This window comes from Simochromis diagramma, unplaced genomic scaffold, assembly GCF_900408965.1.
Source record: "Simochromis diagramma unplaced genomic scaffold, fSimDia1.1 OVJJ01000746.1, whole genome shotgun sequence".
Taxonomy (NCBI): Eukaryota; Metazoa; Chordata; class Actinopteri; order Cichliformes; family Cichlidae; genus Simochromis; species Simochromis diagramma.
In genome coordinates this window covers 1,202,166-1,224,789 of record NW_024386757.1, presented here as the reverse complement: position 1 = coordinate 1,224,789, position 22,624 = coordinate 1,202,166, and the positions used below count along the sequence as shown (strand labels likewise).

The window sequence follows — 22,624 nt, the reverse complement described above, 5'->3', positions numbered from 1 at the left end:
CGGAAGAAGTCTGGCTTCACTCACATGTGGATGGCATTTTAACGCCAGAGAACGTGTTTGTGTATTGAGATATACACGCGAGTGATGAACCTCTCAGTTTTCTTCAGTAGCAGGGAAACATTATCGCCAACACATCCCAGAGGCTGGTGTTTGCTGTAGCCCTCCACGAAAAGACATTTGAGAAGATGGAGAATTTAGTACTGAGTCTGTCATCACTAGGCACCATAGCGAGACATGTTGACAAAAGTCACAGCCAGCTGAGCCAGTACCTAGCAAAGCAGGTAAGATTTGTTATTTCCTGAGCATATTATGATGGAAATAATGTGTTTATGTTCACATTGAGACTCTGCATCGTTAACCTTTCCTTTACGTGTTAGCGATCACGACCCTGTAGATTACGTTCAGGCTCGGTAACCCACAGGATTTAATTATTTTGGGTTGATAGTAAAACGTGTGGCCCACGTGATGTCTCCTCAGATATGGAGTCAGCAGGACAGGCAGTGTATTCTGGATTGTTTGGCTCAGCTGCTGCTAGAAAAGGATTATACTCTACTGATTGCACGGCACTTGCGTCCTCTGACACTGGACCTGTTGGAGCGCAATGCTGAGAGGGTGAAAGCTGGAGGCAGCATCAACCATGACCTCCATGAGCGCCTGTGTGTGGCCCTCAGCAAGCTTCTCAGCATCAGTCCTGACGCACAAACGTAAGTGTTCTGAGAAAACTACTGGTGCTGACGTTTGTCTTATTAAATCCTGTGCTCATTAACCCAGTGCAGACCTAGAGATTCTTGATCTTCATTTGTGTTGTGACACTCTTACACAGTAAAGTAAACAGTGTATCCTGACTAACTCTCAGCACCTCTCCTCAAGGTTTGGTGCAAGGTACTTCGACAATGCCCCTCCGGTGTTTCAGAGGCTCTTCTTCACCAGTGAAGAGTCATCAGCTGTGCAGTATGGCCCCAGAAGGATGAAGCTGCGTGACCTAATGGGTGCCACTTTGCGTTTCCTCCAGAGTGATTGTGCCAAGTTCCGAATGCTCTGGGACTGGAGCCCCTGCATGTCCCTTCTGCTCACCAGTGATGTCATGGTGCGATGGTATGTGCCTCCGTCATGTTTAGACCTAGACATCATTAGATATAGATATTGGATTTTCAATATGGGGAAAAGCGTCCTGGAAAAAAACAAAAACGGGAAGCTTTTTTTAAGGAAATAAAGGTGGAGCCTTCTCCTGTCAGGACTGACTCGGCTGCACGCTCAGGTTGGTGGAGAAGAGCACTCTTTAGCTGGCTACTCCATCTGGCTTAGTTGTTTCAAAAGCTTTTGCTACAACGTAAAGTCATTAATAAATCATAATGAACAAAATCAACTAGTTGCAATACTTGCACATATTTAGTCACAGCTAGTGTTAAGTTCAAAAAGTTGACTTCAGATGTATTAAATTGATTTGAGTGCATAATGCTAAAGCATGGAGCCTGTCTTGATATAAGATATAAGTCATTCCACTCTCAATCCAAAATCCTGAGCCAATATTCCAAATGAAAGCATTACTGGATGGACAAAAGGTGCAAAACGAGAGAAAGAATGTTACCTTCTACATGTTAGTGTTTACCAAAGATATTATATTTGGATAGAAGCCCTTTGTAATCATCACAAATTGGTTAGTATCTATAATTTAATTGCATATTTTGTCATAGCAATTAACGTAGGATTATATTTACTTGAAGATTTAATCACAAAATGCTGTTAGACAAAGCCAAAAGTATGCTATCAGCACATTAGTGTTGATATTCGAATCACTTTCTGGTTTAACTGCTCAAAATATTAACCAGTAATTTATAGCTAATGCTATTATATTTAACATTCAACATTTATTCTTTGTTTTGTACTTGACCTGCAAATTACAGTTAATGTCACTTGTCACTCTAACAGGTACACCGCCCACTGTTTAGCATTGGTCTCTCATATGACTGATAACCAGAAAACCATTTTCCTGAGGAAGGTGCTGACGAGTGATGAGATCCTACACATGAAAATGAAGTATGTACCGTGTGTTTGGTGTTGAAACTTGACCCAGCCATTCGCATTCGCAGTCTAAATGTGTTATTGTAATGGGATGCTACTGTTACATACACACAAACACATATACTTGTATTATATAAATACATTTCACAATAAACAAAAATATAGGACACAGCCTTATAGTGTTATTGCTGTTATTTCTTTATTTATTCCACATATTTATGCACATGTCTGAACTTATTTTATCAACAACAGTCATGAATTGTAAATCTGATATTGTGGCGCTATGTGCCTTTACCATTGATGCTTCTTTAGGGGTTTGGAAGAAACTCAGCAGCTGGAGTTTGAGAAGGCCCTGGTTTTAGCCAATCAGGGCTATGTGACGTGGTGCCAAGAGAAGGCCAACAAGTTTACTAGAGGCCAGGTGGTATCAGAGGACTTGTCGCAGAATGTAGTGGCAGTCTGTGGTGTTGTGCTACCCAGGATAGTTCCTAGGCAGCCTGAACAGGTAGGTAATCTTTGCGATATATCTGTCTCTGCTTTTTTTTTTTTTTTCCCCTAATATTGGTTTCTACTTGTAGATTAATCAAAAGGATCTGGTGTTGGTTGACTCAACCTGCCGCAATCTGAGACGACTGGCATTGGCCGTGGCCTCCCAGAAACCTGTACTGCTCGAGGGTCCTATTGGATGCGGTAAAACTGCTTTGGTAGAGTTTATGGCTGCTGTCACCGGACATGCCAAAACTACGGAGATCCTCAAGGTGCAGCTTGGGGATCAAACTGACAGCAAGGTGAGAGACATAAAAGGAAAAAACATGTTGTTTCTTATGGTTCTATAGGAAGTGATGACGCATTATATTTGACATTTAATATATAAAACAAACATTTTACAAACTGTCAGAATTGTAGGATTTGCAGGTTTGCACCCATATGTACTCAAATCAGAACGTCCTGGCCACTGTTGATGTAATATTCACAATATTTTGTTGATGTTGTGTTTTGTTTTGTTTTTTTGATGATATTTTGTTGAAGCACCTTGTTGTTGTGATTTGGCACTGTATAAATAAAATTGAATTGAAGGTGTTTCTTCTAGTTTCACAAACTTTTTTGAGTTTTCTAATAACTCATTTAGTCTGAAGGCTGAACATTTCAAAATGTCCTTGTTTTATATCACAGGTGCTCCTGGGAATGTACCGTTGCACTGATATACCAGGGAAGTTTATATGGCAGCCTGGAACACTAACACAAGCTGTGTCATCAGGCCAGTGGATCCTCTTGGAGGACATTGACCATGCTCCTCTGGATGTGGTGAGTAAATACCCTACCTTTTTAAATATGAATGAATTGAAAACCATGGACTGGTATTTATAAAGCATCCAAACAAAGTTCTCAAGATTACAAGTCCCATTTTACATTGGTAGTGTGTTTCATTCTGGCCCAGCATCCATGGGCAGTTGAGGATCACCTATTAACCTAACATGCATGTCTTTGGATTATGGGAGGAAGCTAGAATACTCAGAGAAAAGCCACGCAGGAAAACATGCAAACTCTACATAGAAATTCTCTAGTCGGGGGTTTGAGCCATCAAGTTGTTGCTGTCAAGATGACACTGCTAACCGTTACACCACTGAGTTGTCACTGGCAAGGAAAAAAACTAGCCCTAAAAAGTTTTTTTTTTCTTTTTTCCTCTCTCTCAGATATCTGCGCTCCTCCCTTTGATGGAGAATAAAAAGCTGATGATTCCGGGGCGAGAGGACTGCATTGATGTTGCACCTGGATTCCAATTTTTTGCGACCAGAAGGTCAGACTACAGCGATTTGTTAAAGGATATGAAATTCTGATATGACTACTGAACCTGTCACATGTGCTTTGTGACGCTGGGATGTGTAATCCTATGTACGGTTAATCATTTCAAACTGTATGTACAATTGAGATGTACTAAAGAGTAATGCATGTTTCAATGAACACTGGCCTGTCAGATTTTAGTAGCAAGTGACTTTTGTTTTGTGGACTGTAGGATGTATTGTAGTGGTGGAAGCTGGCACAGACCCCAGAACTCCCATGCAGTGCTGTTGGACAAGTACTGGACGAAGCTGCAAATGGGCTACATGACACGAGAAGAGCTGAAGAAGGTGATTGGGAGGGTTTTCATGTTTAACTTCACTGTGGTTTCAACAGTAGATTCCCTTTTTTTTGCAAAAATATGTGCCTGTATTCTAAAACAAGACATTAGCTTTAGTGTTACAATTAGTGTTTTATTTAACCAGTAAGGGAACTCCTCCTCTCCTTGTATAATGGTCCATCCCTTGGTATCTCCTTCACGCTCATGAAACCGTACTTGTTCTTAAAAGGACTTGCTGTGTCTAGAAGACGCACACAACTTTTTTTGATTGGATAGAGGGATGTCTTTAAAAATGCTTAATTAAAAACACATTTAGCACCTTACCAAGGAGGAATTCAAGCAAGTTAAATCGGGCAGCAGCAAGCATCGTTTTTTTCCTTTTACTTATGAAGTTGCATGATATTCGGACACATGGAAGTCATAGGAGTCAAAGCCTGTATATTTTCATCGATTTGGATATTTAGAAACTTTGAGATGATCTTTTCTGCTGCAGTTAGGGACAAACTTAAGATTTCTGGTCAGCAAGTCAAAAATGATGTTTTTGCTACAGGGTTTTAATCCGTTTTTTTGCAGTATAAAAATCCTAAATCTTTTTTTTTTTTCCTCCATCGTGCATTCCTGCTGTAAGTTCTGTTGCATCTGTTTCAAGCTGATCCTATCCCTCGTGTATGTAGGTGCTCATTAGCAGATATCCGAGGCTGTCTGTGGTGTCAGACCATCTCCTGGAAATCTTCTGCCAGCTGACTGGGGAGAGACACTCTGAGCTGGACACAAACAGCCCTCCAATGCCCGACAACAGCCAGCAGCACAACTCTGACGACAAAAGCACACAGCTGAGGGCGCTTTCACTGAGGTGAGCCCCAGCTCGCTGCTCTCTCTTCTCCTTTTTCCTTTGTCTAACATTTAAATTCTAATCAACACAGCAAATTGACCTGTGGCACTGAAAACATCAAATTCCACTGAATTTTATCCACTGGTGACTAAGGCTGCCAGTTTTAATAACATCTATTATTAATTAAAGTACACCGGTTGTTTAACATACTTAAAGGTACACAAGCCAACTCACCCCAACCCGACAGCTGAAACAAAAAACTAGATGTTTCAATGATTGCAGCGCATCAAAACTGATTCTGGAACAGACAAAGCAGGCTAACATTAAGGTTCTGCAGTGGACTTCCCAAAGCCCCCAGTGTCTGTTGAAGGTGACATTTAACCAAATGTTAGTGGGTTATACTTCTGACCCAGTATGTTATACTTTTGACCGTGTGTAGATCAGAGAAAATCCAAAATAAATGTAAACCTGTGCCACCCAGTTGTTGTTGGTGTTTTTTGTTTTAAATCATTAAAGATCAATCACTGCATATAGGATCATGGGGTTTTGATATACGTTGTTTCTTGAACATCTGGCCTATAATCCACAAAAGCTGTATTGTCATCGCAGTCATTTGGGGCATACGCAGAACCATGACCATGGAATTTATGGTCTTAAATCTATCACATTATCCCCTCCATCCATTCTGCAGTTCAGTCTTCATGTGATGAACTGGTTTTCAATAAACTCTTTGCTGCGATCCATAGTTTACTGATTAAAATGTCCTTAGAGCAGGAAACTGGAATCACAGATTAATCAGGTCACATCAGTGCATTTGAGTAAAAGCGGACTCACTAAAGTGCTGATTGAAATTTCTGTGTTCTTTCCACGTTCTTTTAGTTTGGTAGATGGGTGAAAATTTGTGATCCCCTGTCTGTTGTGACAACCAAAATCAGGCTAGAAAGATAAGAAGTCTAAAAAAATATGTTCTGGATACTTCTCCATTATCACTCTACAGGGACCTGCTGAAATGGTGTGAGCGAATCAGCGTCAACTTTGACTGCACCTCATCAGCTACAGCACAACATGTCTTCCTAGAGGTCAGTGAATTCAATTTATGAAAATGATCACATATGGATGTTTCATTCATACACATGCCAGACGATATTACCATAGAAACCAATACACGGTTGTAACCTCCAAGACTCATCCACGTATTTCAGAGCCAGCCTTGAAATACTTTTTTTTTTTTTTTTTTTTTTTTTTATGCATTGACTATGAAAATGAGAATATATCATTTACTGTGTAGTAACTGAATCGTAGGATGTTGTTCGCAATAGACATTTTGGATAGTTTCGGCATGAAAGGGACACATGAGATGAACAAGAGTACTGGTGATCTTCCTACTCTGGCAGGACAAAATTGTCCCTGTTCCATAGCTATGTAGTTAGTTGTTTCTCTAACTACTTGGCTAAAATCATAGGAACACAGTTAACTAGATCGCTAACTACATGCGACATACAGTGGTGTGAAAACGTATTTGCCCCCTTCCTAATTTCCTCTTTCTTTTTTTTATATGTTTGTCACACTGAGATGTTTTAGATCACGAAACAAATTTTGATATTAGAAAAAGATAAGGCAAGTAAATTTCTAAATGAGGGTGTTTTATCATTAAGGGGGGAAAAAAGAAGAAAGAAACCTGTGTGGCCCTGTGTGGAAAAGGATTGCACCACCTTGTTTAATAATGAATTTGCTGTGATTAACCACATTTTTTATAAAGCGCTACTCTGTGAATTGAGTCATTTTCTGGTCTTTGTCTCCCTCAGGCTCTCGACTGCTTCACAGCCATGCTGTCTCATCCCGAAAGTAGACTGCAAATGGCTGAAATCATTGGAAGCAAACTGAACATCTCCAGAGAGAAGGTATTTGAGTGAACAGTTTTATGGTAAATAAAAGCAGTTTGAAGCATATGTTTCGGATTTGGATAGAGGACCATTCTGATGCCACTGAAATCCAATTTAACTGTAATCTTGGTTTTTAATTTGTAGCATCTGCTTTTTTCCAGGCCCAGCACTTCTGTCAGATGTATCAGCCTGGCATCTTGCTAACTGAGCTGGAGGCCTCAGTGGGCAGAGTGACTCTGATTCGGAAACAGACTGAAGCAGTTCAGCTGAGTGTGTAAGTGGGACATCCTACTCTGGCAACTCCTTTCTATGTTTCCACGATATAAAGTGCTGTGACAAAGTATTTACCTTTTCTGCTTTATTTTTGTCATGTTTCAGGTCATTAAACTGACTTTAATATTAGATGTAGATGACTTCTAAAAACAGCAAGATGCTGTATGTAAATTATGATTTTATTTATCAAAGGAAAAAAATGCTTGTTATTCATTAGTTCCTACTCAGATTGGCTGGATGCGACTTGTTTTCCATTACGATATAGCAACATGGTCAAGTGTCCCGTGATGTAATTAGTCTGCGACTTGAACGCCATGACAAAGGTGGACTTCCAGGTGATGTTATACCTGCTCGGTCTATGGCTTTCTGTGAAACTTGGGGACCACGGCGATTTCCCTGTTGCCAGGTTTCAAAAGTGGCGGTTTTGATTTTCATGAAGGAGATGCTTTCATGACTCATCAAGTGACTAGCTAATCCACTGATGTGATCATCCGAGATTGCTCGGGGCCCCATTGGGATGCGTACTAAAAAAGCTACCACCTAAGGGAAAACCGTGGTGAGCGACCAGAGTAGGTACAAATGGAAAAGTGACTGTAATCTCTCCAGGGTGTCTTGAGACTGGTCCGGGGGGACATGTCTAGAACACCTCACCTAGAAGGCACCCAGGAGCCATCCTTGTCAGATGCCCGAACCACCTCACCTGGCTCCTTTCGATGTGGATCAGCAGCTGCTCTGCTCTGAGCCCCTCCTGGATGGCTGAGCTTCTCACCCTCAAAACTCAAAATTCCCACCGCTTGTACCACGGTGTTTTGGTTGCTACCCAGAGCTTAAGATCATAGGTGAAGGCAGGAACATAGATCGACCGGTAAATTGAGAGCTTTTTGATTTAGATTTTTTTTTTTTTTTTTAAATTCGCCTCTCTTTTCACCATAATGGACCGGTACAGGGTCCACATCACTGCAACCGCTGCATCAATCCATCTGTCAATCTCCCGCTCCCCTCACTCGTAAACAAGACCCAGAGATACTTAAACTCCACTGCATCAAGTGGAGGGGAGTTTAATTCATCCCTCATCCATAGTGGGTGATGCACCCTTTTCTGGCTGAGGACCATGGCCTCAGACTTGGAAGTGCTATTCACATTTCTGCCACTTCACACTCAAGCTGGAGGCCACTACTGTGAAGCCAGCACAACCACATCATCTGCGAAAAGTAGACACCCAAGTCGGCAATGCAAACCAGGCTCTTGCAACAGTTATATAAGGGCCGAATGCAAAAGTGTAATATTTTTGCATCCACGTGTTTATGTGGGTGAACATTAAATTCAATGTTGACACAAAAAGTGTTTTTGTTGTTTTTCTGCAATGTGCAAATATTAACTGTTAATGTGTTGTTTTAAACAGGGAGAACCACACATTTGCTGCTACACGACCATCTGCCGTGCTACTTGAACAACTGGCAGTGTGTGTGGCCAAGGGAGAGCCGGTTCTTCTGGTGGGGGAGACTGGAACTGGAAAGACCTCTACTGTACAACAACTAGCTAGAATCACAGGTGAGCTCAGGTTTGCGCAAAGATAAAACTTGGCTGTGGCTCACTGGTGGTTTGAACCCTCCCTCCCCCTGTCACTATGTCTTTAAACTCCAATTATCTCCATAAAGCTCTGTGAATGGTTCATCCTATTTGAAATATTTCCTGTTTGTTCAATCCAGGACACAGGCTGCGGGTTGTGAACATGAACCAGCAGAGTGATACCGCAGATCTGCTTGGCGGGTGAGTCACACAGCAACTGTGCATTATTTGCATAAAAATAATACTCTGTCACTAAAACTATATAGATAAGAACAGCAGTCAAGTGTTTGTGACAACTGGCAATGAGTCATTCACATTGTGGGAGCGACCGTGGCTCAGGGGGTTGGGAAGCTCATCTGTAACTGGAAGGTTGCCGGTTCGATCCCCCTGCTCTCTCTGTCCTGGTCATTGTGTCCTTGGGCAAGACACTTTACCCTACTGCCTACTGTTGTTGGCCAGAGGGGCCGATGGCGCTATATGGCAGCCTCGCTTCTGTCAGTCTACCCCAGGGCAGCTGTGGCTACAACTGTAGCTTGCCTCCACCAGTGAGTGAATGAATAGTGGAATTGTAAAGCGCTTTGGGTGCCTAGAAACGCGCTATATAAATGCAATCCATTATTATTATTATTATTATTATTATTATTGTTATTATTGTTATTGCTTGGATAGCTCATTTCCCCTTCGTAAATGAAATCGTAATTTAAGAATGCAATATTTGTATTTACTCAGGTTATCGTTCTCTAATATTACATTTTATTTTTATTTTTATTTTTTTGAAGCTATGAAACATCCAAGTATTACAAATATGCTAAAAAAAAAGTCACGAAGTGGACAAATGTTTTATCATAGCACTGTAAATAGCTGCAATTCACAACAACAGTCATCTGATTAAGTCCCTCCAGTAGTTTTTCTACTGATCCATGAAGACTACTGATAGTGTCTTTGCATTATGTATGATGAAGAGTAACCGGCTCTTGACTGGAGTTGTAGAGACATCTCAAAGTCTATTAATGCACACCCTACAGTGTGTCCTAGATACATCATCAGTGATATAATGGGTTGTCACTGGGGTCTTTCAGGACTTTCATGTTTGTACATCCTCACCCTGATGACCTAGCTAGCGTGGTTAGTCCCCAGCTTGTGTCTAAATAAATTGTGTTGTCCATGGGTCCTGCCTTTTCACACATATCTTGATGGCCTCTCAGGTATATTGGTGACGTGCAAGATGGCTCTCTTGCTGTGCAGTCCTCTGATCTCAAGTAACTTGACGACCTAGTAGATAGACTGGCTAGCAAAACCTTGACAGCTGACATCAATGGAGTAGCTCCTCATACTTGGCCCTCTTCCTCTCAAATACCTCTCCAATGCATTCTTCTAAGGGTACAGTCAGTTCCAGCAGGACCACCTGCCTCGATGATATGTCAGGCCTGGTTGTCACAACTACTGTGTCAGGGAATTCGAGCTGTCTCCCTAGGTTAGCCTTCCAACTGCCAGGCCTGAGCTGTTGTCAGAAGTCCTCTTGTATCCTGTTTCTTTTTTTCTCTAGCCTTGACAAAAACAATAGTGCTTTGTTGCCTAGTGTAACCTGTTGAGAGATCTGCTGATATCTTCTGTAATAACTCTCAGCACCTAGTCAGGGTGCCACTAATAACACCCTTCTCCCAGAGCTAACAGCTTAACACATGTGCTAATAATTTTCAGTTCTCTGCCGGGCCCCAGGAGGAAAGGTTGGTTAGGTTTGGGAGGGCATCGTTCACTCACTGAACCTTGATTTGATTTGACCTTCCAATAGTCCTGAACACAAGATGTTCTGGTCTATTGCCTGCGCCCATCTAGTCCATATTCCTTGCTTTTCATCCCAACCATCCTGCATCCTTCTCCCCCCATGCTTGGATTTCTTTCTGGGCTAACTGACATGTTGAGTTCTTGGGGTGCTGCCAGGTCCTGCCCATCCTACTGCAACTGTCCCCACCAGCTGGCTGTGTCACAGCCAATTTTCCACCTGATCAGCACCCTCCTGAGCCCTCCACCTCCAGCTTTTCCTCACCTCTATGCTAGCCAAAGAGACTCTCTCTACAGCAACAGCACTTGCCTGAATATCCATGAATTCCTTCGAAAGGCTGCTTGCAGTGTTAGACTGCAGGAAAAAACCCAACCCACCTGTGCAGGATCTTGATAATCTTCTCAAAGGCCCCCACCACAATGGTGGGATATGGTAAACCACAAGTGGAAAGTGGAGTTACGGCGGGATGCCATGCTGATACATCCAGGCCTTTCCTCTTAATTGGCTTCCCAGGTATTGATTGAATTTGGACTTCTCCTAGTGCATATGTTGCCCTTCTACACAACTAGAGATCAGAACCTGGTTGTCATAAAGTCCATCTATACCCAGTTGATCAGGTGTTTGAGACCTTGATGGATCTATTTTATCCCAGGAGTCAATATTGTGATCACTGTCAGATTGTCCATGAAAGCCCTCATTGGGGGCCCAAAGTGGGGCCAAGCGTATTCATGGTCAAAATAAAGAAAATCTCTGAGAGGGTACACCCAATGATTATTCCCTAATCTAGCCCATAGAAAGCAGATGTTACTGATCCAGCCGTCTTTAATGTAACTGAAGCAGCTGTAATAGTCCAAAATTTGGTTTCTGATCTTGTCTTGAATATGTGTTGAACGAGTGTGCTTTCCACCAGTTTGTGTGAGACTGTCCCATGAGCATTGGCAAGGTCAAATCGCAGAACTGCAAGGTCAGCATTTCCCTCCTGGATAAGCTAAATGACATTTCCTGTCTGATCGATGATCTAATACCCATGGAGCGCTGAAGCAGTGTCGATATATGGATTGCTTAAAAGGGATTCTATGTATCTGGCAACAAAGCTAAAGTATATCTTCCCCTCAAAGTCGAGGAGTGAGGCGATTCCAAATTGTTCAGTGACATCTTCTTCATATTTCCACTGCTGTGCAACTTTTCCTATCCTCCAGCTAACCTTGATGGAGTCTGGGGCACTTGATGTAGACAATGTAGGAGACTCCACTTGGACCTGGTGCTGAGGTACTTCTACTTGCCTTGACAACCTGCTTGACCTCTCTCAGGTTTGGCTTCTTGAAGTGGAATGTCACTATGGGTTATTGCAGGTTATCAAGGAAAAAACTGGATGGACCAGAGCTTAAATCAGTGTCATATTCTCAATACGAATGGATATATCAATCTTTTAGTTGTAGCAAAGAACAAAACCCAAATTGTGAAAATAAAAAAAATAAATCTTTTCCACTGGTTTTAAGTCATTCTTTTGGTAACACTTTGGTTCCAAACTCTATTAAGTAGTAAAAAAAAAAAAAAAAAACGTCCCAGTAATTTCTTTTGATGATTTCTTCTTAGCTTAAACTTTTTTCCTTTTTTTTTTTTTTTTTTTCTTTTAAATAACAGGTACAAGCCAGTGGACATAAAGCAGATCCTGCTCCCTCTGCGTGAGGCCTTCGAGGACCTGTTCTCCCAGACATACTCGAGAAAGCAGAACCTGACGTTCCTCGGTCACGTGCAAACCTGCTTCAGAGGCAAGCGTTGGCAGGATCTGCTTAAACTCATGGACCACGTCTGCAAGTCTGCTCTCACTAAGGAGCTGCAAGAGAAATCAGATGGTAGTGCTCCAGAATTACTAGATGGTTACACCGGCTGTGTTAGAGTAAAACACTGACGTTTTCCTGTGTGTGCGTGTTTGTGTCCGTGCAGCTGCTTTGTTGCAGGAGCAGTGGGAGGCACTGGCTTCAAAACTTAATCAGACCCAGCAGCAGATTAGGGCCTGTGAGACAGCCATGGTCTTTGCCTTTGTGGAGGTAAAGACTTAAAAAAATAACCACACATATGTTCGGGAATCCGAGCGTGGTAACCCTTACCTGTGTGTTTTGCTTTATAGGGAACATTAGCTCAGGCAGTGAAGAAGGGCCACTGGATCCTGCTGGATGAGATCAACTTGGCAGCAGCAGAGACCCTCGAGTGTCTGAGTGGACTTCTTGAGGGCAACACCAGATCTCTAGTACTGCTGGATCGTGGAGACACCGGTGAGGACTGCCATTACCTTGCCCCCTTTTGAAAGCCTTCATTAAATACTTCCAAAGTTAGAACTCTGTAATTTTGTTTGGTTTTTTTTGAGTAGAGCCCCTAGTACGCCACCCAGACTTCCGGCTTTTTGCCTGTATGAACCCAGCTACTGATGTTGGGAAGAGGAACCTGCCTCTGGGCCTCAGAAACAGGTGAGACTATGCAGAGCTGCAGACTACGCAAGAAGCTTTATGCCACAGGCATAATGCTCGACTGATCGAAAAGTATTTGTTTTTATATATTATATGTATATTTCTATACAAATATTTTTAAATCTAAGTAAGCATGTGTATGTTTTTGATCAAATGTTCTATTTTCCTTCCTTTATTATACAAGAATTAATTCCGAAATGGGAACAATGCTTCATTTCTAAAGCTCTGTATGTATCGCTTAGGTTTACTGAGCTGTATGTGGAGGAGCTGGAGAATGAAGCTGACCTGAGGATCCTGATTTCAGATTACCTCAAGTGCTTAAATCCACATCGAAGTGTCATCAGTGGCATTATAAGGTTGGCTCTTATAAATGCTTGAACTTTTAAAAGATCGTTGTTTTTTTTTTTAAAGACGTTGCTGAACGAGTGTATTTCTTTTGTACACCATCCAACAATATACCTTCTTTGTTGATGCTATATGCAGCCTGATGCATTGTAGACTCGAATAGGTAGAGTGTAGTTTCAAGAGCGTGTTTGCCTTTTGTGTTTTTGGTGCAGTCATCAAACAAACATCCTTACTCATTTTGGGTTAGTTACTTGCATCATAATCAAACTGCCATAGATGCTTGCGTTACAAGTTTGCTGTTACATTTTATTGTTGTTTTTTCACCCTCGGCTTCTGACACTTTTAGCTTTAGGATAGGATATATATGTAAGTGTGTGTGAGCTGTAGGTTTACACTACCTTTTGAATGGCTTATTTGTCAAATGTATTTCTTTGCAGCTTTTATCTGACAGTACGAAAGGAAGCAAGCTCACGTCTGGTGGATGGAAGGGGCCACAGACCCCACTACAGTCTGCGGACTCTGTGCAGGGCCCTGAAGTATGTGGCGCTAAACCCCTGTAACAACATGCAGCGCTCACTTTATGAGGTGGGAACCAGATCTCTTATTTATAAGTAGTCATATTGAGACTGGTCAGTTTTGTTTAATGTGTTTTTTAATCATTATTGTTATTATTTTAGTATTTGAAGGTTTGATGTTTTTGTATTTGTTATACCTGTTCTTCAACTGCGTCTTGTGTGCAGGGGTTCTGCCTGAGCTTCCTCACTCAGCTGGACAGAAGCTCCCACCCTGTGGTCCAGAAACTGGTGTGTCAGCACATCCTGATGGGAAACACAAAGTGTCTGAAACAAGTAAGATATTATCAGAGGTGCTTTAAAAAAAAATGATGAGAAAACTTCAAAAAGTGTGTGTGTGTATGCATAAAACAATCTTAGATGAAGATACCACAAACCAAATAAGTTATCACTTTCAACACACTTCATATGTGCTCTTTCTCTTTTCTAATAAGCTTTCAATGTGAAAAATGTTTCATTTTTCAGCGTGAGCTAAAATGGATTTTAAAGTTCTGAAAAGTGACTTGTTGTAGCTCAGGAGGTAGAGCAGACCATCTACTAAGTAGAAGCTTTGTGGTTCGATCCCTGATACAAGACATGCATGCCAAATATCTTTGGGCAAGATATGAACGTGTGAATGTTAGATAGATGTAGCACTCAAAGCAAAAAGTGCTTGTGTGAATGGCTGAATGGGGCAAGTTGTATAAAACACTTTGAGTGCTCAGAGTAGAAACGTGCTATCATTTACCAGTTTAGGGCGAAGTGATACGGAGGCATAATTATATGCAACCTTTCTGTAAAATGTTTGTGCACTGTGTTTCCTACAGTCCATCCCGGCACCCTCAGGCCGACCCTGTGTTGAAATGGAAGGCTATTGGGTTTCCCAGGGGGAGATGGAACCAGGTCTCGACCCCAGCTACATTCTCACTCCCTCAGTCAAGCTGAACCTTCGCGACCTTGCCAGAGTGGTGTCTGCAGGGTGAGCTATCACCCAATCTGACCCCTTGTACACTGTTCCCCCCTGAATCAATGGTTTCATCTATAAATCTCTAGATATTCATGTTGACAGAGCTAATTCAGGCCCTTCAGTAAATGATGCACCAGAGTGCATCAGGACAAATCTGTGGTTGGACTGAATTGCCCTGCAGTCAGTGGCCTACCAAACAGGAGGCTTTGATGTTTTTTATAACAGTGGAAAGAAAGAGCTGTGATTCAGCCATCAGCTTTCCTGTGTTTCTCCAAAGGGATACATTTGTCTATTCCTTTCTGCTCCTACGCAACATTAACATGCCAGACTTAAATGTGAATGGTGAGGACATCACTTCTTACTTTTAGAATTTTGGGGCCAGTGCATATCACAACTATAAAGATTTTTGAGTTGAAAATCATACCAGTTTGTTACAGGCTTTAAATGTGAACAATATGTGTGCAACAGGAGGCGGCCAGTAGTTGGTAGTGTTGCCTCACAACACAAAGTTCCTGAGTCTGACTCAATCTTCTTCAATGTATTCTGTTGTCACAAACAGAAAAGGTTCAAAGCATTTTGTTTGGTTTTGTTTATAACTCAGAGGTCCTTCACCACTTAGCTGCTCTTAAGGTTAATTTCATACAGTCAGGAAATAACGTCACGAATGTTGCTTTGGCTTTACAGGACTCACCCAGTGCTGATCCAGGGAGAGACATCTGTGGGGAAGACCAGTTTGATCAGGTGGCTCGCTGCTGCCACCGGGAACCAGTGTGTGAGAATCAACAACCATGAGCACACCGATGTCCAGGAGTACATTGGCTGTTACTCATCAGATGACCGGGGCAAGCTGGTGTTTAAAGAGGGTATGAGCATTTAAAATAGTGTTACAAGACTCCTTGGGCTTTTCTCTAGGGAATCAGCTTTTTCATTCTCCCCGTGCCTGCATGGTTTTTGTCTAGTTACTCAAGCTTCCTCGTGCAGTCCAAACATATGCATGTAGGGTTAAATGGGGATTCTTAATTGGCTGAGAATATGGGACAGAAGGAGCTTAAAGTGAGCAGAATAAATCACTGTATAGTTAAATGCGACTTGTAATGGTCAGTAAGACTAGGAAAGATAAACGCCTATCGACTCTGTTCCCTGTCCCAATGGCAGTGTTTTGTGCAAAAAAAATAAGAAGCTGCATTATGTTGTCCTGTAAAGAGTAACTCACAGCAATGAAGAGCGAAGCAGTCATGTGACTTGCAAAAGAGGAAAAAAATCAATGCATTGAAAACTTGAAAGGTTTTCTCTGTATATAAATACCCAGTTTTTTAAGTAAGGCTTAATAAAATGAAGTGTGAACGAAAAACAAACAACACTTATAGTTTCATAATTTAAAACTATATTTATTGTAAAATGGAAGAAAGGTAACAGATGTTGAAATTGAGACATTTATATACTTTGTCATTTTGAATCTGATGGAAGCAACATGTAAAAGGGGGAAAAAACTGAAACGAGGTAACAAAAGACTGTAAATTTGTGCAACACGTGTGAGGTTGGACTGTATCCAGAGGCTTACTATAGATCTTCCCTCAAGACCTCCTCTGAAAAAGCTGAATAATGTAAACAAAAATCAAGACTTTCTATTTCACAAAGCATCCAAACCATTTGGGAAACTGTCAGAAAATAAAAATTGCTAATAAATGAGAATCACAGTTACTTACCTTAACTGCTAATGTGAAGTAGCTCGGCCCCAGTCCACATGGCTAATTTTATTTGTCTTTGATTAAGGCGTTCTTATTGATGCTATGAGGAAAGGCTACTGGATCATCCTAGATGAGCTGAACCTGGCCCCCACTGATGTTCTGGAGGCCCTCAACAGATTGTTGGACGACAACAGAGAACTCTTTGTGGCTGAAACTCAGGAAGTCATCAGTGCTCACCCCAGGTTCATGCTGTTTGCTACCCAGAATCCCCCTGGTCTCTACGGTGGTAGAAAGGTATAGCATTCCTTTAGCTTAGGAAGATGGATAAAGTAGCTGTGAAGTGAAATATTATTTGGATAGAAATCATGAAGATTTTACATGATCATAAAGGTACGGACAGGCCTTTTTATGAAAAACAAAAAAGTTGGCAGAACGTGTGTATTCATCATATATATATATATATATAAATAAGAAAAAAAAAAAGAAAAATTAATTAATTCTGTGCAACACTATCTAGGTGCTCTCCAGGGCTTTTAGGAATCGCTTTGTGGAGCTACACTTTGATGAGCTTCCCAGTGCAGAGCTGGAGATCATCCTTCATCAGAGGTGCAGCCTTCCCCCATCTTACTGCACCAAGCTAGTGAAAGTCATGCAAGACCTTCAGGTAAGTGTTGCACTGTCTCTCGCGTCTACTCGTATCTTTCTATTACTTGCCTGTTCTCGTTGATCCTGACTAATTGTTCTACAGTCCTTGCGCAAAGGATCCTCAGTGTTTGCAGGCAAACAGGGCTTCATCACCCTTAGAGATCTTTTCCGTTGGGCGGACCGCTACAGGCTGGAGGAACAGGCAGAGGCCTCTCGGGACTGGCTGCAGCATTTAGCAGATGATGGTGAGGCTCATTAAACAACCCATTAAATCACTTCCACACAGAGACCCTAAATTGAAATTTTCACTCCCCGACAGGGTATATGCTTCTGGCAGGACGTGTGAGAAAACCTGAAGAAGAGGTCATCATCCTGTCCATCCTGGAGAAGCACTTCAAACGAACGGTGAACCCGGAATATCTGTTCTCTCAGAAACAGGTTGCCAGCCAGTTCAGTGAGTCACGTATTGCATGACATTTTCATCACCAATGATGATACTTTCTGTTAAGAGATGTACTCTAAAACACTTCTTCAGTAGAGAATCAGAGAAGAGAAACACACAGAATTTCTTGCTAGCAAGGGCAGCCTCCAGAACTGACACTCCAAGAGTGAGGCTCAGAGACTCGCACTGAGAAACTGCCCCGGTCTTTATTTATACTTGCGTGTGTGTGTGTGTGTGTGTGTGTGTGTGTGTGGTCCCATAAATGACTTCCCTAAACCTGCTGGACTAGAAGTCCAGCAGTTCATCTAAACAAAAAGCACTTAGACTAGAACAGATACGTTAATCCTACCGTAAAACGATAAGACAAGGTACGACCTCTCCCATGCTCATGGGATGTGGGGGTGAACGCCAGAACACCCTGGAATGTTACAGACCTCCTAGGATGAGACATTCTTTCAATATGCCACCAACTATATACTTCTAAACACAAATGATTACATGCAGTATTCTACCATATGCAAACTTATATCATTAAAAGACTATACTGACTACTAAGTACAATTTTCCATTGACACTTTCCTTACTTTGCACTAGTATTTAGTGAGTGTTTAGTCTGCTTACATTACTTTAATGATAGCAGCACTCAAGTTGCATGCACTTTCTCTCAGGTTTCAATGTTAACTGTTAACATTTTAGTTGACATGGAAAACTTAACATTGCTGATTTTATCTGTTTGTAAAAACAATGGCAGGTGTCACTGTAATATACACTTGCTTAAAATCTGCAGCATCTGCTTCATGCACTGACATTTAGAATTCAGATACAGTGAACAGAGTTAAGTATGATGTTGAAAGCCTGTAACCAGTATTGTGTACATGGGTGGAGTACATAGGTAGCGCCAAATCACAGCAACCGCTGCTTTGAGGCGACTACTGTTGTACTGTGCTTATTATATTAGAATACAAAAAAGTCGTTTTAACTAAGCTCGTGATCAACACAGTGTCGTGTTGTTTGATGATCTCAACAGGTCCCTTCATCGACAGCATTGCTGGAGTCCCAGAGGAGTTCCGACATGTGGTGTGGACACAGGACATGAGGAGACTGGCTGTGCTCCTCGGTCGAGCGCTGCGATTTGGCGAGTCTGTCCTGCTTGTAGGAAACACGGGGTAATATTAAGATATTATTCTTAATATCTGGGAAGTAATGAAATACTTTAACTCTAATTGAGTATAATTTTTAGATATCTGTGCTAGAGTATTTTTTTTTTTTTTCTGACAACCTTTTACTTTTACACTCTATATTTTTAACTTCCTAGGACCTGGTGTCCACATATGTGGACATCACACCAAAATGTGATGTCCACATATGTGGACATCACATTTTGGGTTGTCTAGACCAAAATACTAAACTCTCAGGAGGTTAAATAAATATCTGAACTTTCTACTCAAATTTTCAAAACAGACTTGTTATATTCGCTTGAACAAATTTGAGGGGACTTGTTATTTCACATCCCTATGGGCCTAATACACGAAAGATGATCCTATTTTCATATTGCGAAGTGTGGTGTATAACAACCAAAGGTAGACTAATCGTGTTATTTAAAAGACTCTACTGTGATGGATTCAAAGTACAGACTAGTGTGTGGCTGTGGGGCCCATGGTCATAATTTGATATACATCAGGTGTAGCAGAGATGACGATGCTTTGATTAATTCACTGAATTCAACCTTCATACAAACTTTATAGTCTATAATATAAAGAAACATAAACGGTGTACTCATAGTGTAGAGGATGGAAATAACTTGTGATTCTTTTCCCCATGCTGAGCCACTAGAACCGGTTTTAGGGTTCTCACATATGCTTTCCATTAGATGATATACCAACATACCAGGTAGTTTTTGAACTCCAAGTAAATTGAGTCAGTCTGAAAGTACAACTCCAGTCAGTCTCTGTTCCTACACTTAAGTGCTTTCTATCTTACATTCACACACATTCATCCACTGAACACATTGGGGAGCATCTTGGGGGTTCAGGATCTTGATTGATCAGCTGTAACTCCTGAGCTATAGCAACCCCATAATGTACAGATTTGTGAGAGTCATGTCTTCATGTTTACTGTGCATATACGTGTTTTTTTGTTTTTTTTTTATACATAAATGTCTAATGTCATGTGTTTTGTATGTGCTCCTGCTCCTTCACCAGATGTGGAAAGACCACCATCTGTCAGCTGTTTGCTGCTTTGGCTGGACAGAAGTTCTTTTCAGTCAACTGTCACCTCCACATGGAGACATCTGATTTCCTGGGAGGACTCCGGCCTGTCAGACATACACATCAGGTAGTGATAAGTCCTCACTGGGGCCGCTAGTGATATTCAAAATGTGGAGGAAAATATGTTCTCCACAGTACTGAAAGTTGTTCATCTGAATCTGTTGTTTATCTCATTCAAAAAGTGGAAAGATTCTTGCCCCCATCTTGTCAACTGGGGTGGGGTGGGCGGGTTAGTTAACTTAGAAAGTTAACTACATATTTCTATATATATTATTATACATCTGTGATGCATTTCTGTAAATTCTTATTATTAAATTGGACTTGTGTTGATGTTGATACATTATAAAGAAAATCCTGGTTAGTAGTGTAGAAGCACAAACTTCTAAACTAAACTAAATATTTGTGCATGTCTGTGTAGAATGACGGGGAGGACGGCAGACTGTTTGAGTGGCATGATGGGCCCTTGGTACAAGCCATGAAGGAGGGAGGTGTCTTCCTCATGGATGAAATCTCATTGGCAGACGACTCTGTCCTAGAGAGACTCAACAGGTACCCACACAAAATATACATGTTCCATATCTACGCTTATCTTGAGGGTCAACAACCCTGCAGCTTAAGAAAGTAAAATAAAAGAAGAAAACTGTTTAGATGCTTTAGAAAACAGAAAAACTGTACAGTAGTATTTTGCAGTATTTTGTTCTGAATGTTATACATGCTGCAAATTGAAGTTTACCTAGTAATCAGTATTTTTTTTCTGCCACTGAAAAGTTGCTATATAGGAGGCTGTTTGTACTTAACACATTAACTTAAACAATTAAACAAAACACCTTATCAAGTGGCCCAAAATGCTGTGTGAAAATTAGAGTTAGCAAGATCATAACAGAATAAATATGTCTTTATTATACTGATAGAATAGTGATATGTTGGGATCTTGGGTATTTTCACAAATAGCATTAACATTATATCTTAATCAGAATCAGAAAGACTTTAATTATCCCCAACAGGCAATTAAGATACAACAGAGCAGCATGACGTTGAAGATAAGGACAGGGCATAAGCAGGCAATAAGAGTGAGATAAATACACACAGAATATACAGTATATACACAGTTTTAAAATTACATAGTTTTAAAATTAAAGTGACTGAAAGGTGAATAAATAACTGTAAGTGAATAAAGTGTCTGTAGTATAAGAAGAGTGTAGTTTATGTTTCTGGTGTGGGAAATGATCTTATCGGCTGGAGTGAAAAAGCAGAGTGGCTTTGGGGACAAAGGTGGCTCTCCTCCTCTCAGTCCTGCAGGAAATGCAGTGGAGGCGTCGCCCAGAGGGGAGCCATTGAAATGCGGGGTGAAGAATATGAGAGGGGTCGTTGATGATTTTGGCTGCCTGTCTAAGGGCCTGTTGGCTGAAAACCTGTGCCAGCGTTCTGACAGGCAGGCCAATGATTTTAGAGCACACTGATGCAGTGTGCTGCAGTTTGTTCCTGTTCTGAAGGCTGAGGGAGTGGAACCAGCAGGTGATGGAGAAGGCCATGATGCTTTCCAGGAAGGCATAGTAAAAAGTCATCATGATGGGTGTGCTGACTCCAAAGGAGTTGAGTTTCCTAAGGAGGTATAGCCGTTGGTGGCACCTCCTGAGAATCTCCTCTGTGTTAGCAGAGAATTTCAGGAGGTTGTCAAAGATGGTTCCCAGGTATTTGTACTCCTCAACTACCCCCACTGGTTTCCCGTGGATGGTGGTGGTGACTGAAGCAGCCAGATCCCTCTGCCTACTGGAGAAGGTCACCACCATCTCTTTGTTTTGCTCACGTTCAGTTTAAGTTTGGAGCTGTCACACCACTCTACAAACTCCTGAAGAGTGGGCCCGTGGTGTTGTGAGGGGCCTGACAGCAGTGACAGGAGAGCTGTGTCGTCAGCATGTTTCACCAGGTGACAGTTGGGCTGTGTGGATCTGCAGTCATCGCTGTAGAGGATGAAGAGCAGGGGGAGAGCACACAGCCCTGGGGGGAGCCAGTGGAGGTGGAACAGAAACCGAAAGAGAGTTGTTGACCCAAGCTTTCTGAGTCCTGTTGGTCAAAAAGTCTTAAGTTAACATTGTTAACATACAACCTTAAGTTGTATTTGCACTCGATTGCTTGTAGTTGTAGCGTTCACTTGTTTGGTACTTAAGAAAAGTTATGTCTTGATGCACGCTCAGTCATCCAGGTAAGGAAATGAACAGAATTGACTTTTTGGAATGTGAAAAGTTCCTCTGAGCGTAAACTTGCCAACATTTAATTTTAAAAACACTGCACAAGCTTTGACCTTTGATAGTGTGTTTGTTTGCTACCAGTGTTCTGGAGACGGAGAAGTCCCTTGTACTGGCAGAGAAGGGCAGCGGAGATCGTGGTGACGTGGAGCTGATAAAAGCAGCTGCAAATTTCCGTCTGGTCGCCACCATGAACCCTGGAGGAGACTTTGGCAAGAAAGAGGTGATGAAATGATGCAAAATGGTACAAGCTACTGTTTTTCCTGTAGGGAAGTTTTTGTTAGACTTTGATGCTGCACAAAATAGCTGCTTCCACATTTATAATAGAACAAAAACAAAGAAGACACAAACACATCACGTGAACTGTTGCAAGTCACAGCCCCAGAAAACACGCATTGAACATTTTAAACCTACCACACATATTTTATGCAGCATTACACTGCAAAAAATATCTGAATATTGCAGAAATTAGACCTGTTGTACAGATCTGTCACAAACATTAAACTTTGCCTTTTATTGTACAT

At 41.5% G+C, this 22,624-nt stretch overlaps 1 protein-coding gene across 2 annotated transcripts in view; it reads left to right on the top strand.

Moving 5' to 3' along the window:
- The first annotated feature begins 19 nt into the window (after window positions 1-19).
- mdn1 (midasin AAA ATPase 1) overlaps window positions 20-22,624 on the top strand; it is a 57,375-nt gene continuing 34,770 nt past the window's right edge. Inside the window, exons 1-32 of one of the 2 annotated variants that reach the window (XM_040027243.1) lie at window positions 20-281; window positions 478-704; window positions 871-1,095; window positions 1,930-2,037; window positions 2,335-2,527; window positions 2,601-2,810; window positions 3,196-3,327; window positions 3,717-3,820; window positions 4,037-4,151; window positions 4,816-4,994; window positions 5,971-6,052; window positions 6,779-6,874; window positions 7,018-7,130; window positions 8,532-8,680; window positions 8,839-8,899; window positions 12,126-12,337; window positions 12,429-12,532; window positions 12,613-12,757; window positions 12,853-12,949; window positions 13,192-13,305; window positions 13,732-13,879; window positions 14,035-14,142; window positions 14,673-14,824; window positions 15,497-15,675; window positions 16,586-16,794; window positions 17,018-17,164; window positions 17,249-17,390; window positions 17,465-17,599; window positions 18,615-18,753; window positions 19,789-19,921; window positions 20,273-20,403; window positions 22,185-22,323. In XM_040027243.1, coding sequence (XP_039883177.1) covers window positions 186-281; window positions 478-704; window positions 871-1,095; window positions 1,930-2,037; window positions 2,335-2,527; window positions 2,601-2,810; window positions 3,196-3,327; window positions 3,717-3,820; window positions 4,037-4,151; window positions 4,816-4,994; window positions 5,971-6,052; window positions 6,779-6,874; window positions 7,018-7,130; window positions 8,532-8,680; window positions 8,839-8,899; window positions 12,126-12,337; window positions 12,429-12,532; window positions 12,613-12,757; window positions 12,853-12,949; window positions 13,192-13,305; window positions 13,732-13,879; window positions 14,035-14,142; window positions 14,673-14,824; window positions 15,497-15,675; window positions 16,586-16,794; window positions 17,018-17,164; window positions 17,249-17,390; window positions 17,465-17,599; window positions 18,615-18,753; window positions 19,789-19,921; window positions 20,273-20,403; window positions 22,185-22,323 — 4,524 coding nt within the window. In that variant the 5' untranslated portion in view covers window positions 20-185. The remainder of the gene's footprint in view (window positions 282-477; window positions 705-870; window positions 1,096-1,929; window positions 2,038-2,334; window positions 2,528-2,600; window positions 2,811-3,195; window positions 3,328-3,716; window positions 3,821-4,036; window positions 4,152-4,815; window positions 4,995-5,970; window positions 6,053-6,778; window positions 6,875-7,017; window positions 7,131-8,531; window positions 8,681-8,838; window positions 8,900-12,125; window positions 12,338-12,428; window positions 12,533-12,612; window positions 12,758-12,852; window positions 12,950-13,191; window positions 13,306-13,731; window positions 13,880-14,034; window positions 14,143-14,672; window positions 14,825-15,496; window positions 15,676-16,585; window positions 16,795-17,017; window positions 17,165-17,248; window positions 17,391-17,464; window positions 17,600-18,614; window positions 18,754-19,788; window positions 19,922-20,272; window positions 20,404-22,184; window positions 22,324-22,624) is intronic. The other variant, XM_040027234.1, reaches the window with a different exon arrangement.